The sequence below is a fragment of the Leguminivora glycinivorella genome, chromosome Z (assembly GCF_023078275.1).
Source record: "Leguminivora glycinivorella isolate SPB_JAAS2020 chromosome Z, LegGlyc_1.1, whole genome shotgun sequence".
NCBI lineage: Eukaryota > Metazoa > Arthropoda > Insecta > Lepidoptera > Tortricidae > Leguminivora > Leguminivora glycinivorella.
In genome coordinates, this window is record NC_062998.1 from 51,166,563 (window position 1) to 51,184,194 (window position 17,632).

The following is a 17,632-nucleotide window of genomic DNA, read 5'->3' on the forward strand; positions in this document are numbered from 1 at the left end:
CAGTAATGTAATGTTGCCATTTTAAGTTTTCGGCTTTGGTGGACGAAGCGTTTAAGGACACCATATTTATTTCTATCAAGCATCCAGCCAAAGAATCATCCAGCATTGATATTGATCCATCACTAATCCAGCAAATCTAGCATCATCTAGTTTAAACTTCTGAACCTCGGGCAAAAAATAGTATAAATATTGATCTCGGGTTGTACCACTTCTTTCCCTCATTGCATTATTTGCTATTCATATTACGCAAAAGATAAAATACGAATGGAATAGTATCAATAGTTAAAACCACGATTCAAAAAACGTAATGATTGAATGCTCTTTTCACAAATCGATGTGTATATTCGTTAATGTTATGTAACTGATGTATTTTGGTTAAAGATTTAAGCTGATTTTAATTTTATTGTTATTGGCTGATAGCAAATCTTTGGTCAGGGAATGATTTGATGGATCTAGAAAAAAAAAACAGTGTTTTTGTTTATGGTTCGTTTCAGTTGGCACTTGGTATTTTGACAGCTTTCTTGTATTGATTTCTTGAAGTTAAATCAGCCCCGCTTTCCTCGATTTCTCCCCAAAAACGAATTAAATACTTAATTAATTTAAAACTTTGATCCGTGTTCACCATGGCAGCAAAAATCCAAGAAGCCCAGGAACATTGTAAAGCGGCAGAAAAATAGTAAGTTCGGGAACAAAGATTGTATTGATTTTTATTCAGTATAATTTTTTTGCCAGTATTTCAGTTACTTCGGTGATGGTAAGGGTTTGTAAGTATCTACGAGAAACGTTATAGATAGATAAAAATAGTCAAAGTGGTTTTTATGCCCCAGCACCCCACTACAGATGTGTTAATGTAGCAGTATGTATGCTTTTTTGTATCCTACAAGTAAAATCATTGGAATTACTGTGCCGTTTTCTATAAAAACAGTGTTAATCAGTTTGTAGCGTCACTAGACATGTCCCGCTTTTTTGACTTCCATAAAGTAGCATAGTCATTATTGTTATTAAGCTTCATCACAGGATAACTTTAAAATTGGGTTAAATCTGAAACTTGTGAATATCCACGAGATGCCTTGCTTAAAAGAGGAATAAATAACGAACAGCGAAGTGTAGGTCAACATGAGCCCTCTGAAGGTTTTTGAATATTACTTAATACAAGTGAACACAGATGTAGTGCAAAAAGGCTTTACTTCGTATCTTTTCGGAAACGTTCGTATTTGTCATGCTAGTGCAGTCAATGTCAGTACATCTTGTACTGACATTGACTGAACTAGCTAGCTCACACTACATCTGTAACTTTGTGAGGCTTAGCTATTTCAATATTTTCAGCAGTCATGCGAATTTTCTGTTTTTTTAACCATCTTTTATTTGTAGATCTGGAGCTTAACCCACAAGTTTATTTATGCATGTAAATCTCGTAATCATTTTAGTATGTATTTTTCACTAGTTATATTTGGTAAACATAACCCTTTTATGCATACTGTAGCCCAATGGCTACAACTGAAATGGCTTCGATGTCAATATTGTCAATTATAGACCGTGATACATCAACTCAGTCTCAAATGGGATGTTTAGTTTTTGAACATTAGACATTAGACAGAACTATAGTAAAGGGTACTAGATCACAGGCGTCATGTATACCATAGATCAAGCAAAACATATCTACTCAGCATGTCAAATAAACTCGTGCACTTGAAGTCATTCTTTTTATTTGTACAAGATGCTAAGCAAAATCCTTTTTTTGTGATGCTTTTGCGAATTTATTCCATAGAGCTGATAAGCATAAGAAAACAAAAATATAGTGCACTCTGACAAAATTATTTATTTTGTGATTACAATCTGCTTAATAGTCACACAAACCTATCAATAAATCACTTTGAAATATCTTTATGAACATTTAAATTATGTGAAGCGTGCATAAACATTTACGTTGCAAGATTGCAACTTACTCGTATTTATTTAACTGCGGCTGTGTGTTCAACCGCCTGTCTAGTCAGAAGTAAGCCTAGATGGACATTTTGATAATTTGGTTTAACCCCCCAGTTAGCGTAAATTGTTGTTGTAGGTGTTTCTAAAAGACCTGATCAGAAAGCTTGGCCAGAAATATATGACTATTGTCAGGAAGTCGCTGTTATTCTGATGTATGGGGTGACATTTCAGTTTAGTATGAAGAAAATAGCTCTTATGAAATTCCATAACATGGCGCATAGTCATATATTTCTGCTTGCTTTAATATCTATTGTCGCACAAAACGCTGAGTATAAAGCTGTCTATAACGGCTCAGCCACGACATTGGTCTAAGCACGACAGCAGTGAGCGGCGGCCATACATTGGAGCGAGACACAGCGATGGGACTTTTCATTCGCACGTATGGGCGCCGCTCACCGCTGTCGCGCTTAGACCAATGTCGTGGCTGGGCCGTAAGTGAGTCTAGATCGATTTGTGTGACATTTGCCCTGTGGACAATCTAATTTCAGTTACAAGTCAATAATATGTGTGATTTCCTCACAGCCTTAAGACTTCTTTTCTTCGGTGGAAGCCAGACTTCGATTCCGCGGCAGACGAATATAACCAAGCAGGTAAGTGAAGAAAATAGAAATTGATGTTACTAATAATATTGCATTGTCAATATTGTCACACCTCGGACACTAGCGATCAAATATATGAAAGAGACGCGTTCCTAGCACAGTCTAAGCTCGTGTAGGTGAACGCATACTATGCTTGTATGAGTGAAATATGACAAATCGACTGTTCGCGTTTTGACAGGCGGTAACTGTGATGTAACCGAGAGGGGGTGGGCGGCACTTTCAGCGGGGAGCGGGAGTGGCCATACTGTACGATATTACTCTATATTATTTTGTGATATTGTCATCCGTTTGCAAAATTTGTACTAAAAATAATCTCAATAGGAAATACATTGTTATGGCAAATCAAATACGTTAATACTGATTCAACTTTATAAATTGTATCCAAATGCCCTGGCTCCGCTCGGCACAATATTAATCTTTCTCTTGAATGAATATCTACAAAAAAAAATACGTTGCGTAGTTTTAACGGCCCAGCCACGACATTGGTCTAAGCGTGGCAGCGGTGAGCGGCAGCCATACGTGCGAATGAAAAGTCCCATCGCTGTGTCTCGCACCAATGTATGACCGCCGCTCACCACTGTCGCGCTTAGACCAATGTCGTGGCTGAGCTGTAAAGGATCTAAGAATACATAGACATAGACAGCGGGAATCGACTTTGTTTTATATTATGCAGTAATTTTCTATCCAAGTCTTCTAAAACATTTCAACAGCTCAATGCTACCGGATCGCCCGGGACCTCAAGAACTCCAAAGAGTGCCACCTGAAGGCGTCAGAGAACTACAACAAGCACAAGGCGTTCTTCCACGCGGCCCGAGCGCTGGAGAACGCCATACTCGTTAGCAAGGAGACCAGCTCTCCTGAAGAGGTAAGGGAATATTGATAGCCAACCCCGTGGGCCACGTCCGAGGGTTTTCTATATGGCTAATAAATGTAATCTCATCATACTTCTTCACTGGTTTTAATATGGATGACGACTACATAAAAAATGGCATTCTGTTTAGTCCGTCAGTTAGGTCGTCCAAAAATACTGAACACATATTTTTCGCTTTTTCTAATTAATGAAAAAATACAAAGATATAGAGCATCAAAGTTCCGGAGTGGGCTTGTGACGTCACTTCTAAGTAAAAATTGTACCTAGGCGTGACGTCACCCGAAACTTCAACGCACTGTACCGTCGTCATTTTTCGTTTACGAGAAAGAAGAAATACGTGTCTAAAATTCTTTGATAATCTAACTGATGGACTAATTAGTTTTTTTTAGTCGTCTCGCCTATTACAAACATAGTTTAAACAAAACTAGATTTAGATAGAAGAAACAAATTCATCTATTTGTATGGCGGCCGAGAGTGTCAGATTTTGTACTGAAGTTGTTACTTGCCTGTGATTTTAAATATGTCTCAGGTCCTTGAGTGTTAATATTTTTTGTGTTCTTGCAATTTAATATCACGTAACGAGGCATTTTTAATGTTTCCGTTGACTTCAACTTATAAAAATTGACGCCCGAAAGCTGCAAGCTGCGAATAAAGACGGACAACTCAGTGGATTTTACCGAGTTCATTTGACACGCTATAAGTAGATACGTTTGCTTGATCTATGGTATATATGACATCTGTGTATAAACCTGTGTTATTACCCCCAGGTGTACAACCTAGCGACAGAAGCAGCCAGCCTATACCAGCAACAGGGTTCCGGTGACTCAGCGGCCGCGGCCCTAGACAAGGCGGCCAAAATCATAGAGGAGCGCTCGCCAGAACTCGCTTACAAACTCTTTGCTCAAGCGGCTGATGTCTCTTCAGTAAGTAATCTAAATCTTACTGAAGAGCTTAGTAGATTGATTAGTAATCTAACTGTACCTTGTCTTTGTTAAAATTATAGTTGGTAGACATAGCAACAGGCCATTAATGGATTACAAAGACGTAGTATACGTCTTGGCTCGTTGGGTGGACGACATCCGAAAAACTGCGGGGCACTTCTGGATGAGTTTAGCCCAGGACCGGGATAAGTGGCGTACACGAAGGGAGGCCTATGCTCAGCAGTGGGCGATTAATGGCTGAAATGATGATGATACATACATACATACAACATATACAACATACATACAATCACGCCTGTATCCCATAAAGGGGTAGGCAGAACACATGAAACTACTAAAGCTTCAGTGCCACTCTTGGCAAATAAGGGGTTGAAAGAAAACGAAACTGTGACATTGCAGTGACAGGTTGCCAGCCTCTCGCCTACGCCACAATTTAACCCATATCCCATAGTCGCCTTCTACGACACCCACGGGAAGAAAGGGGGTGGTGAAATTCTTAACCCGTCACCACACAGGCAATGATGATGATGATGATGATGAGTATACGTCTTTGTATGCCATAAATGGCGCTGACCAACCAAAGAAAAATGGACGCGTTCAGGTAAGGCTGTGTCGCACGTTTGCGTCCGTGGCCCACAAATGGTCTCGCTGGAAGATCAGCACTGACCGTATGGTTGAGCATTATGCTGAGGCCATTTCGTTGTAAACGTAAATAAAGTAAAGAATGTAATAAATTATTCCTACAAAATGAACTTGCCTATATTCTAAGTCTTTGCAAACAAATGATCGAGCGTTTTTTTTTCTCTCTCAGGGGGAGAGCAGTCAACACGCTGGTGCAGAATACATCAGCAAGGCTTCCAGGCTTCTAGTCAAGTTGCAATGGTAATTACAAAAAAAAAACATCTTTCTTATAGATCATGCAATGTCAACGGGGGGATTGATGTCTGATCTCACTCACACAAGCATGGTACGCGTTCGCCTACACAAGCTTAGACTGTGTGCGTAGGAACGCGTTCGTTTTATATATTTGATCGCCATTGTCCGAAATGTGGCCCGACAGATGTTCGCACAGGATCCAAAAATGGCCGTCACCCTGAATGTCGCAATACTCATAATTTTTGAAATAATTCTGACGATCATTATAAACCCCCCTTTTTTACGCGTTGCTTTTTACTACTCCATTGAAAATGATGGTGGGTTCCTTTTGTGGTTTGGGAAAATATACATTTTCAATGGTGTTTTTTTTTACGCACTAGTGCGAAAAGTGGTTCATTATATGTCAGGTCGGAACTTCGGATGGCCATCGGTACTGAAAAAGGTAGTACGATACACGTGCGAAAAGGAATCGCCACTCGTTTCTAACTTCCTTTTTTACGCACTTGTATCGTAATGTAGGTACTATTTTATATTTTAGCCTGGCCTGGTATCTACATATCGTAAATATACATACCACAAACGAACTACTGAGGATTAAGGCACTGGTCCCACCACTAGCTAGTAAAGCGATGAGCTATCGGCTATTTATGCGACAAAAGATAGTCGTTGCCGTGTAAACAAAAGAAAGAGATGTATTATAGCTGAGCGATGAACTATAAAACAGTCAATAGCTCAGCTATAATACATCTGTCACTTTTATTTACACGGGAGCTAGTCATCTTTTGCACAAATAGCCGATAGCTCATAGTTTGCTAGCTCGCCGTGGGACCAGTGCCTTAAACAGCCTTATTGTAAACCTATTTGAATTGACAACATTTCATATTTTTGAGTACTACTTTTAATTGTTTGGTTTGAAAGAACTCAATACTAAAAGATACACGTATTTTTTTATTTTTCCAAAAACTGCTATTTTAATGAGAAATTCCCTTTTTATTACTGCTTCGAGCAGAAAGAGCGTAAGTTACAAAAGGCAAGACACAGCTTCGTGACGTCACATGTGTTGTTTCATACACCTAAGAAAACGACAAAATCATTCCTAAAAAAAAGTTTTAAGTCAGCTTAAACAGTCCGGTATGTCTGACTGTCAAGTGTCACTGTCAACCACTAGTGAATGACTACGAATCATAGACTAAGCCATGATTTTTTTAATATCTTTGCTACGAACTGTGATAAGTTTCACTGTCAAACTCAAGTGACATCCCAACTGGAAGATTTTTTTGATATAGTGGCAGCTCTAAATCAGCTATTTGACGTCACTTCCCCTTTAAACTATTTTTAAGATTTTTTATACTAAAAATGCGGAAAAAAAAAATTTAAAAAATGATTTATGTGATCTACAAGCGTATATCTCGAAATGGTTTTCGATTTAGGGACATTGAAAATTTTGAAACGTTGTCAATTAAGAATATTTCGACTCTTTAGACTCCAACATTTAGAACCAAATTATATCGTTACTACGATTTCAAAACGCTTTTTTGTAGCTTTTGATTGGTTAATCCTAGTTAACATTGATTGAATTAAATTCTAAGAGCTATTTCATTTGAAAAAAAAAACATTTATAAATTTTTATATTGTTCAGGTACGACCAAGCCGTTGACAGTCTTCGAAGGGAAATCGGTTTCCACCAAGAAAGTGGGAACAGCGGGGCAATCGGGCGACTTACAGTGGCAGTAGTGCTAGTCCAACTGGCGAGAGGCGATGCTGTAGCGGCTGAAAAAGCTTATAAGGTAAGCGTGGTAACGCTTAGAGGAATAAGTAACGTCAGTAAATGCGAGTTATTTGTATAGGCATAGTTAAGTGACATCTAGCGAAAGGAAATATCTAATATGTGTTTGTATCTAGCCGGATTGTTTACTATTTTTTCTAGAGGCCTATGCAGAGTTTTTATTGTCTCTAATAATGTTGCCTCAGCTTGACTGTATTTCCATTAAGACGACCGGTCTGGCTCAGTCGGTAGTGACCCTGCCTGCTAAGCCGCGGTCCTGGGTTCGAATCCTGGTAAGGGCATTTATTTTTGTGATGAGCACAGATATTTGTTCCTGAGTCATGGATGTTTTCTATGTATATAAGCATGTATTTATCTATTAAAGTATTGTATATCGTCACTTAGCACCCATAAAGACTGTATCGTTAAGTATGAAGACAACTTTGAGTAGCCGTATTTATTTGCTATTAGATTTTTTTCTTATAACAAGACATGGGCTTAATAAGTCACATAATAAGGTACACATTTTGTCCTAGAAGCTCGACGTAAAGCATATGGTTTAGACAGTATTGACTTAATCCTCCCGAGTACCAATTACGATTCCGGACAAATGCTACTAGAAAATTCACAAAGTGCGTAAAAGACGATACGATTGCGAAAAAAAATTGTACGGTGCGAACCTCAACGACACATGATCCACAAAGCAGAATATCTGGACATAGTCTAGCCACTGTTATTTAAAAAAAATAAAGTTCAGGATCTGTGTATGGCGGCCATTTAGAGAATGTGGCATGGTGCTTACTCTAACTCCGACTTTGATGTCGAATTTGACTATCATACACTGTTTATATTGATCTGGTTTAGGCACTGTTCAAACACCATGAATGTCAATTAGACTTTGGCCTATGGCTAATTTTTTTATCTGTTTCTCTCATCCTGCTCGCATCAAAAATTTACGGCAATCCGGAACGTTGCCCAAAATTGCGTTTTATTAATTTATATAAATTCACCGCATTTATTCTACAAGTACCCAATTGGAAAACCATGAAGAGGACTCTTAAAGAATATATTTTGGCAGCATATTAACCTTTGTTTGTTGAAATCGTACAAAGAGTCATTGAAATATTCTCAAATTAAGCGAGATAGGGGTTGTCCGAAATTTATTTGCTAGACCTTAATGAAAGTACCATAAAGTCCCTAAAATAAAAAAAATATCAGACCTTCTTATATCAAATAGTGCTTACCAATACCTTAAGATCATACTCTCGGAACATAATAATACAAAATTATGCACATGTCAACATTTAGACGTTTGTTTTGTCCTTATACTTAACGATACAGTCCTTAGTACAAGCTTTGCTTAGTTTGGGGCTAAGTTAATCTGTGTAAGGTGTCCCTAATATTTATTTTATTTATATTTATTATTGTTCACCAAAACGGGACTTAATGGCATATAATTACGATTAAACGAAAGGACCGAAAGGCAAATGTAACGTGAGCCTGACTATGCCGGATCCTAGGGGCCTAGGTTGGCCATACAAATATACCCCCCCCCCCCCCCCTTCTCCCCCTGGGGCCTGGGCCTTTACCAATGCAATATTATGGTATCATGGAGCTGATCTGATGATGGAGCCGAAAGGTGGTCATATGAATTATTTTATGAAACGTCGTATCCCCATCGAGTAAGGGGTTTTTAGAAACGTCTCGGAGAGCAGTAGATGGCTGTTGAAAGATAGGTACAGTCGGCGATAAAAGCTTGTGCCAAAAATTATTTATTTGCAAAAAACTTATTAATATTGATCTTGGCTCTCATTTCAGATCTATATTTTTATTGAGATTACCATCAGGCGACCTGTCTGCTCGTTTGCCTCCTATTCCATAAAAAAAAGATTTAAATTAGGTAAATTACAAAAAAAAAACATGAAACATATTGTTATTGATATCTTTCATATATATTTTTTTAATTTCTTCAGGAATGGGGCAACAACTGTGAAGTGGCGGAAATGCAGACGATAGAACAACTGCTAGCGGCGTACGACGAGGAAGATAGGGAGTCCGCCAAGAGAGCCCTGATGTCGCCTTTTATAAGGAGCATGGATGTGGAGTACGCGAGGCTAGCGCAGGTAAACAGACGGACAAACGAACAAGTTAAAAAGACTTCTAAAGTATAACTTCACGGTCCAAATTTAGTACCCATTGGAAGTAATATTTACTACAAAATTGGTTGTAAAATTGACATAATTCGACGACCTAAAGGTCCTACTATAAGAAATAATTACGTCGCAAATACACCGATCATGCACTGGTAAGTATATTTGGCCTATTGGTCAGGGATCAAAGTTAGTTTTACTTTATATTTCGCCTTATTTTAAACCATCAAGTCCCCGACTTTATGGTGTTTAGAAGTAAAAATAACGTTTCCTTCTACCTATATTTTTACTTGGCAGTAAAAGTGTACAAAACGTGAAAATAATTAGTGAGTGGGACGTCATATTTATTACAATTGGTAATATCTTCTTCAGCTCAGGAAATAATACTTTAAATGTTTGCTGGGATAGACCTCTGTTGCGTGACGATGATGTGTCTGTCATATGTGGTTGATGCAACCGGCTCTTAGTCCCGTTTATAATTTTAAGTATGTAATTATTTGTAATTATAATCATTAAACAGACGGACAAACAGACATGGCTTATGTCCATGGGCGGCGATGACTGCTTACCATCAGGCGGCTCGTCTGCTGCCTATTTCATAAAAAAAAAAACAAAAGTCAGATTCAAAGACAGGTAGACAGACGGCAACCGTTGGAACTAATTTGACTTCATAAGGTTTTACATGGCGACACAACAAAGGGTTTATCTACCTTTCCGAACAGACTATACAATTTTTCTACAATTCTCTGTGTAGTGTTATTATTTATTTTATTCTGCTTCTTTTCAGTTGATACCCCTGCCTGAAGCTTTGGAGCCCACGCCCAGCGCTGGGATCCGCGAAAACGCCGCGCCATCATACGTCAGCCCTAACGCCGCTAACTATGAGGTCAGTTGAGTACTTGAGTATGTTATGTTCAGGAACCGGCTACCTTGGGTAGTTGGGCCATTTTTTTTTTCAAAGTTGTCCACCGCTAGGGTTGCAAAAAAACGGTTTTTTTCTGGCTTGAAAAAAAAACATGAAAAAAAAACAGTTTTTTTTCTGGAGTATGTTTTTTTTTCTAAAGTACGAAATCTCAAAATTTGCAAAGTAGTTAATACTTTTATACGGTTTTTTAGACTTAATGTTAACTATTAAACGAATTTAATCAAATAACTTTAATTTCTGGTCTTATAAAAGTAACATTTACGAAATTTGTAGTTGGTAGTTATCACTATTTACTGTTGGCAACACCACCGCCTCTCCACGCTACACGCAGCATCGGGGATTCCCCAATAAACGTTTGTATACTGAATGTTAATTGAATTAAAATGTACGTTATTGTTATTGAAACACGTTACAACTCACGAAAAACCGTTATTGTCGTATTATTTGTTCATCTGAAAAAAAAAACATATTTAGAAAAAAAACCATGGTGCTCGGTTTTTTTTTTCATAATTCTGAAAAAACATTTGGTTTTTTTTTTTCTATTTACAACCCTATCCACCTCCTTACAAAATGTATGAAAAATGGTAGCGGAATGGGAAAAATCCTTGGAACACTTTTTTTATCCTATTAGGATTGAAAGAGCTCGCGATTCTGAGTGAAAACCACATAAATTATGTGCCCTTGCAGGTTGTCATGAACTGGAACCAAATGTAAATTAACACCTTATTATGTAGGTACATGACAATGCAAAATTAGAAAAAATTTCAAAAAATTTCCAAATCCAAAAAAAGTTGATAGCGTTGTTTTTAAAGACCGTAAACTATTCCGTAACCTTATATTTCAATTACCAAAATAAAGAAAATTCTAACCAATACAGTTAGTTGATTTGGGTTAGCGTTTGCCATAATTAAAGATCCTGAATATGGTCCCATCAAGTGTTTTTTTTTTATATTCAAGCTATCTTTACCCGCATTCTATTCTGAAACCACCAAAAGGGTTAAGCCTATTCAAAAAAGTTTCCATATCGATAGGATAACCCTGCTGTAAGGGTAATACTTTGATAGGGTTACCGCATCGAAGTCAATCATTTTGAATCTCATACAAACTTGTACCTTATAAATTTCAGCGCGCGTCACCCGAAGGCGACAGTAGGCCAGACGCCTCATACGACCCTCCGTCAGATCCACCAGCAGAAGAAGAGGAACTCTGCTAAACACTTGAACCAGTACAGTCAACGCCACAATAACTGTGTAAGGCCTGTGTTCACGCTCATATTGGGCGTGCGGCGTGCATGTCAAACAATTGAAGGTCGTACAACTGTCCTGAGTCGACGCTGCATAGCGTGCACAAGGGCGAACCGAACGCTCCGAACGTCAACTAAGGATACTTGTATGAGCTTCAATTGTTTGACATGCACACCCAATTTGAGCACGCACTCAGAACTTACACTTAACTCTCGCCTGTTGCACTTCTGTAGTGGCGCTGGCGCGACAGAGCCAAACTGCGTTTGGATCGCCAGGTAGCGTCAGTCACAATAGGCGAGACGACTAACAAAAACTAATTAGTCCGTCAGTTAGATTATCAAAGAATTTTAGACACGTATTTTTTCTTTTTCCTCGTAAACGAAAAATGACGACGGCACAGTTTGAAGTTTCGCGTGACGTCACGCCTAGGTACAATTTTACTTAGAATTGACGTCACAACCCCCGGAACTTTGATGCTCTATATCTTTTTATTTTTTCATTAATTAGAAAAAGCGAAAAATATGTGTTCAGTATGTTTGGACGATCTAACTGGCGGACTAAACAGAATGCCATTTTTTTATGTAGTCGTCATCCCTATTGTCGCCGACTGGCTCATAAAGCCTACATGAGTTTTTGATTAGACGTTCACCTTATCCATGCAACGAATATCGTTTTCCGTAATGTCTACAAATGTCTAGTAACGTGTTCTAAAACGGTACCACTCCCGTTTCAACAGTTGTCAACATGACAGTTTTTTTCAAGTGTCAATCCATAATAATACCTTATATACGCATTACGCTATTTGACGCGTGATTGTCGCTAGATGTCAGTACAAATAACCCGCATTTACTGATGTATGGAGTTACAACTCTTTATGCTTGTGATAGACCTTTCTAAGGTTTAGATAAATGGAATTTTTGACGTAACCAGTCATCCAAATACACTGTACAGTCACGGACTTTAATTGTTGATCCAGTTCCAGCTCATTTTATTCTGGACATTTCATTTCATTTCAGTGTACTTGGGTGACTGACAATAGGCTAGTTTCCTATACTTAAAATAAAACATTATATGCAGTGCACGAAATAAAGCACCACATAATTAGAAGAAGTACATGGACAGCAGTTATGTTTTAACATAATTTCTATTTAATAAGTCAAAGACAAAGAATTGGCCGTGACGTCACTCCTCAGTATTTCATAGTAATTCCATATTAGCAAATCGTTTTGACAGTTCTTAAAAAGAAGCTGATTTGACTGGTAGGAAACTAGCCCATTGACTTGACAATTGACTTAATAATCGTGCAATAAATTCATGATATCAGAGTATCTGAAAAAAAAATCAGTAAAATTCATGTTTATCGTATTTGAAGAATATAAACTTTTTAGTGATGACAATTTTGGGACTATCCGGTTTTTTTTTGGTAAGTCAATTAGACTGCGATAGATACATTTAAATTTATTTTTAAATATTTTCTTGGCCTACATGTAAATATTGTTCTTTATTACTTTAATTATATTTTAAGCATCAAAATCCATAAAAGCTTATTCTATACACAGTTTTAAGGCTAGCGGCCACTAGGCTCGCCGAATCGAATCGCAAAAAATCTTCTATACATTTGCTATGAACGATGAACGGTGAAATCGATTCGACGCGTCGCCAGTGGATTTAGTTTCATAGTAAATGCAGAAGGCGAATTATTGAGATACGATTCGGCGAGCCTAGTGGACGCCAGTCTTAACAGGAGTAAGGAATAAGGATAAGTGTATATTTAATATTAGGTATTTTGACTAGAAAAATTATATTTTATTTTACTTTACCTGTAGGCACAGAATATATAATAGTACAAGTACAGAAGGCCCACTGCTTTGATGTTCACGACATGCCGCCTTTTTAAATACCTACAAAATTCTAACAAAGAAACGAGCCGCACGTGCGCGGCGCCCGGCGATAGGGTTGCCTATGCCTTAAAACGAATTAATACTCAGATAAAACGTTACACTATTATATTCAAGTCTTGGATAATTTCTAGGTATATTTATAGTATTTATATATTTTTGTTTAAGTTCTAACATCACAAGCCTTATTGAATCTTTTCGAGGAACTTAATCAATAGTAGATCTGTGTAAAGTGTCCTATGGTATTTATTTTCTTCATGATATCTATTTACCTAAGCATTACTAGCCATTCCACACGCGGACATCGCATATGAACCTTAAAAAAAACTCGCGCCGTAAAGTAACATTAGAAAGTGCGAACGTGCGTTCCGTGAGAACGCGCGCCACCCCTGATTAGGCCGCGAACTCGCGGCCGCCCGCATGTACTTGTAGCGCGGCGATAGAATCGCCGAGTGAGCCGCCCCTGCTGTAGGTATGATATTATATGAGAGGCCGTTTTTTAATAATTTTGTATTTGCGCAAAATGTCTTATCTACGTATGAAATGTACATTATATTTTAAAAGAAAAGAACACTAGAAAGGCAGAATAATTCACTATTATATTAGGATAAAAAAAAACATTTAAAAAGTTGCATTTTACTATTCAATAAGTAGTTAATGTTTTGTGATGCGTAATTTTAAGATGGAGCTAAAAATGTTATAAATGTTATGTATCGATAATCGTTAAATAAAATTAAGAAAATTCACGTTGCTGTTGTGTAAGCTTAAGAGAAAATAATTTGCCCGAGAAAATTATAATATGTTAAACTAATTTTATATATATCGTGATTTTAGTCAATTCGATACTTTAGGTGTACAATTTAATGTCGGGCAGTTTGTAAGAATTTCATGGTTTGGTGGATTTCTAGAACGCCGAATTTTAAGCCTTGTTTCATTTACACCAGAGGTATGTGAGTAAGCAAAACTAGCAAGGCAGGTTTTTAAGAACTAATAATCTATACGCCACCCTAAGGCGTTTAAGAATTGAGGGAAGGCATGGATAAATTCGCACACATCCAGCAGGCCTCCGTGGCGCAGTTGGGAGCGCTATAGCTCCGGCAAAGCCAGAGGTCGCAGGTTTGAGTCCTGCCGGAGGTGTGAGTTTTTACATTTTTCCTTTAATTTAAAAATATGTAATAATCTTATGTTTATTTATTTACCTATCTTCGGTCTAGTCTAGCCAGTAATGTTGCGAATAAGAAAACTATATTTTATTTTAAAGGTCAAAGTATTAGAATAGGCTAGTTTCCTATATTTAATATAAAATATTTTATACAGTGCACGAAATAAAGTACCACATAATTAGAAGAAAAATATGGACGGTAGTTATGTTTAAACATATTTTTTTTAATAAGTCAAAGAGAAAGATATAAAGCAAATGAATTCGTCACTCCTCAGTATTTCATAGTAATCCCATAGTAGCAAATCGTTTTGACAGTTCTGAAAAAGAAGCTGATTTGACTAGTAGGAAACTAGCCTTCACAGTCCTTTCTCCCTAGCGACTTCATATTACACTTATATATACTTAATGTCATAAAGAGCGTAATTCCATCTTAAATGGTGGCAACGCACTTCCAACCGTTCTTTTATTTTGGGTTTCCATGAACGGCGGTGATTGCTTAGTATGTAGCGTTGAAAATGAACTGAATGACATTATTTGACATGTAAAATACATGTATTTTTCATGTCATTTTCAACGCTACTAGTGTGCTTGTTTGCCACCTATCTAAGTTTCTTAAATTCCTACCAACTGCCCGAGTTAAAGTGTAGACCTATTTTGTAGTTTTAAGTGTAGACTGACATGTAGTACCTACGATGTCCAAGTAAATCAGTATTTTTGCCAAAATTCACCTTGTCGATGTTCTGTTCTAAAAATAATTATATGACATTTGTCAAAAGTAATACATATTTTTTTCTGACACTGATACATAATCATGAAATAAAACTATGGAAACGGATTAAATCGCGTATCATACCCCATATATATCCATATATTTCCATAGTTTTATTTCATGAGTAACTATCGCGGTAACCGAAGACAATATTACTGATACATAATGTTGGACATACAGGGGCAAGGGCCCTAAATGCCCTAATAGTATCTCAATAAAATGTGAAATAGTTGACGATCAATATGTGAGCTTAAAACAACAGGGGGGTTACCATGACGTACTAAAGACGTTCAGTTTAGGTTGAGAGAAAGGGACACAGCTATAGCAGTTACATAGCTCCGTCCCTCTCTCTCAACCTAAACTGAACGGCTTTAGCACGTCATGGTAACCCCCAGCTCTCCTTGGAAATTGCTTCTTTTCCTGGTGGTACAGTGACCTGTAAAAGTGCATGGCGAATTTATCAATAAATTCATAATTTCTCCATGCAATTTCACAGCACACTGTACATAAGCATAGGACCCCTCTGAGTTGGAAAGTCGCAAATGTTTGTTATTTCTATTGGGGGGTTGGGGGATCGTGTGTAGACCTTTAGAACTACAACGCCTTCACTTGTAAAGGTGGTTTCACACGCGTAGAACCGTAGGTCGTCTCGTCTCACATTCAATACCTACCTACAGTGGCGTGGCATTTACTTGGCACTTGTAAAGGTGATTTCACACGCGTAGAACCGTAGGTCGTCTCTTCTCACATTCAATACCTACCTACAGTGGCGTGGCATTTACTTGGCCATATTGACACTGCTTATGCTTTACTTCATTTGTTTATAAGCTTAATCATGTTTTTTTTTAGAAACATCTCATACTAGTGTGTCTCCTAGTAAACTGCATTTTCCACTAAACGCCAACGCTCAAAAGACGCAAGTCTTTTGGTTAAATACGTCTGCAGGAGGTCAAGGAGACATTATCTTGGTGAGGATCTTAGTCTCCTCTTTTTTTAATTCCATGGACACCATGTAATAGGTACTAATTTTCTTGAGTCAAAAATGAGCAATTCCCGTTAAGTTTGTACATTTGGATCACGTCTCCAATTTTGATAAAAATTGGTAGGCTGATAGAGTCCATGATGCTGAGCAAGATCCACTAGGTTTCCCAAAATGTCCTATGTAGTTTGTATGGAACCTTCCTTCTTTGTTACCAGATTTCTATACATTTTCGGTAATACTAAAGGAAAGTTTCATACAATCAACCTAGAACATTTTGGGAAACCTAGTGAATCTTGCTCATCATCATGGACTCTATCAGCCTACCAATTTTTATCAAAATCGGAGACGTGATCCAAATGTACAAAGTTACAAACTTAACGGGAATTGCTCAAATATAGCAATAAAATGTCAATAATTTTGAGCGTCAAATACACGTTGACAAGATAATTTGACGACCAGAATTATTGGAAAAATAAAACTGTGTAATAAATAAAATATTAAATTGCAACATGTTTTTTCTTTGATATCCATATTTACCAACGGAATGGCGCCGCCATACGCACAAAAATTGCGGGTCACAACTGGATGACACTAGCTCAGGACAAGTGGCGTACTAGAAGAGAGGCCTATGCTTAGCCACACCTCGGACACTGGCGATTAAATATATGAAAGAGGCGCGTTCCTAGCACACAGTCTAAGCTCGTGTAAGTGAACGCGTACCATGCTTGTATGAGTGAGATATGACAGGTCGACTGTTCGCGTTTTTGACAGGCGGTAACTGTCAGGTAACCGAGAGGGCGTGGGCGGCACTTTAAGCGGGGAGCGGGAGTGGCCATACTGTACGATAGTACTCTTTATTATACTGTGGCTTAGCAGTGGGCGATAAAGCTAGGAACATACTACGCGGACGTCCGTCGTAAATCACGGCGGACGTCCGCGTAGTATGTTCCTAGCTTAAAGGGCTGATGATATGATGATGTTTGATGTGACGTTCTCAAACAAAAGCTACACTAAGGGTCACTTGCACTACCGAAAATGGATTGTTAACCCGAGGTTAACCCATCATTTTATATGGAATTTGACAGTTTATTTATTTATTTATTTTAAAACATATTTCAATGACATTACAGATAAATCCAATGCGTCATGAAACTTAAATAATAAAAAAAACAGTAAGTAAATAAGAACATGAAGAAAAACAAACAATAAAAGTTTACAACTAAACAATTGATTTAGGCGATGACGTAACAGCGTGGCTCCGTTGCGTCGTTTGCCCCGGTGTAGGATTCGGCAGGTTGCCCCGGAACCGCCGAAAAACCACACCTTTCGGCCAGAAGTCTGCGCTCGCGATGGTGTCCTGCAGAGGCCGCGGCACGCGCACAACGAACGAGCTGAAGTGCACGTAGTGACGCGACTGCAGCTGTTGCACCCTCAGCGTGTAGCCAGTCTTCCGGCGAACGTAGT

General features: G+C 38.0%; 1 protein-coding gene across 1 annotated transcript; it reads left to right on the forward strand.

Annotated features, from left to right (window-relative positions):
* Nucleotides 1-513: 513 nt before the first annotated feature.
* LOC125241438 (gamma-soluble NSF attachment protein-like) lies at nt 514-12,472 on the forward strand. Its single transcript, XM_048149929.1, has 9 exons — nt 514-676; nt 2,509-2,576; nt 3,296-3,450; nt 4,224-4,379; nt 5,209-5,279; nt 6,913-7,060; nt 9,012-9,161; nt 9,976-10,074; nt 11,240-12,472. The coding sequence occupies exons 1-9, from the start codon at nt 624-626 to the stop codon at nt 11,324-11,326; spliced, it is 987 nt and encodes a 328-aa protein (XP_048005886.1). The 5' UTR covers nt 514-623; the 3' UTR covers nt 11,327-12,472.
* The last annotated feature ends 5,160 nt before the right edge of the window (nt 12,473-17,632 follow it).

What these genes read in the sequence shown, in the direction of transcription:
- LOC125241438 (XM_048149929.1), top strand. Translation starts at nt 624, where the DNA reads ATGGCAGCAAAAATCCAAGAAGCCCAGGAACATTGTAAAGCGGCAGAA. An exon ending in AGTACGCGAGGCTAGCGCAG is followed by an intron (nt 9,162 to 9,975) that starts GTAAACAGACGG and finishes GCTTCTTTTCAG; the next exon opens with TTGATACCCCTGCCTGAAGC. An exon ending in CTAACGCCGCTAACTATGAG is followed by an intron (nt 10,075 to 11,239) that starts GTCAGTTGAGTA and finishes TATAAATTTCAG; the next exon opens with CGCGCGTCACCCGAAGGCGA.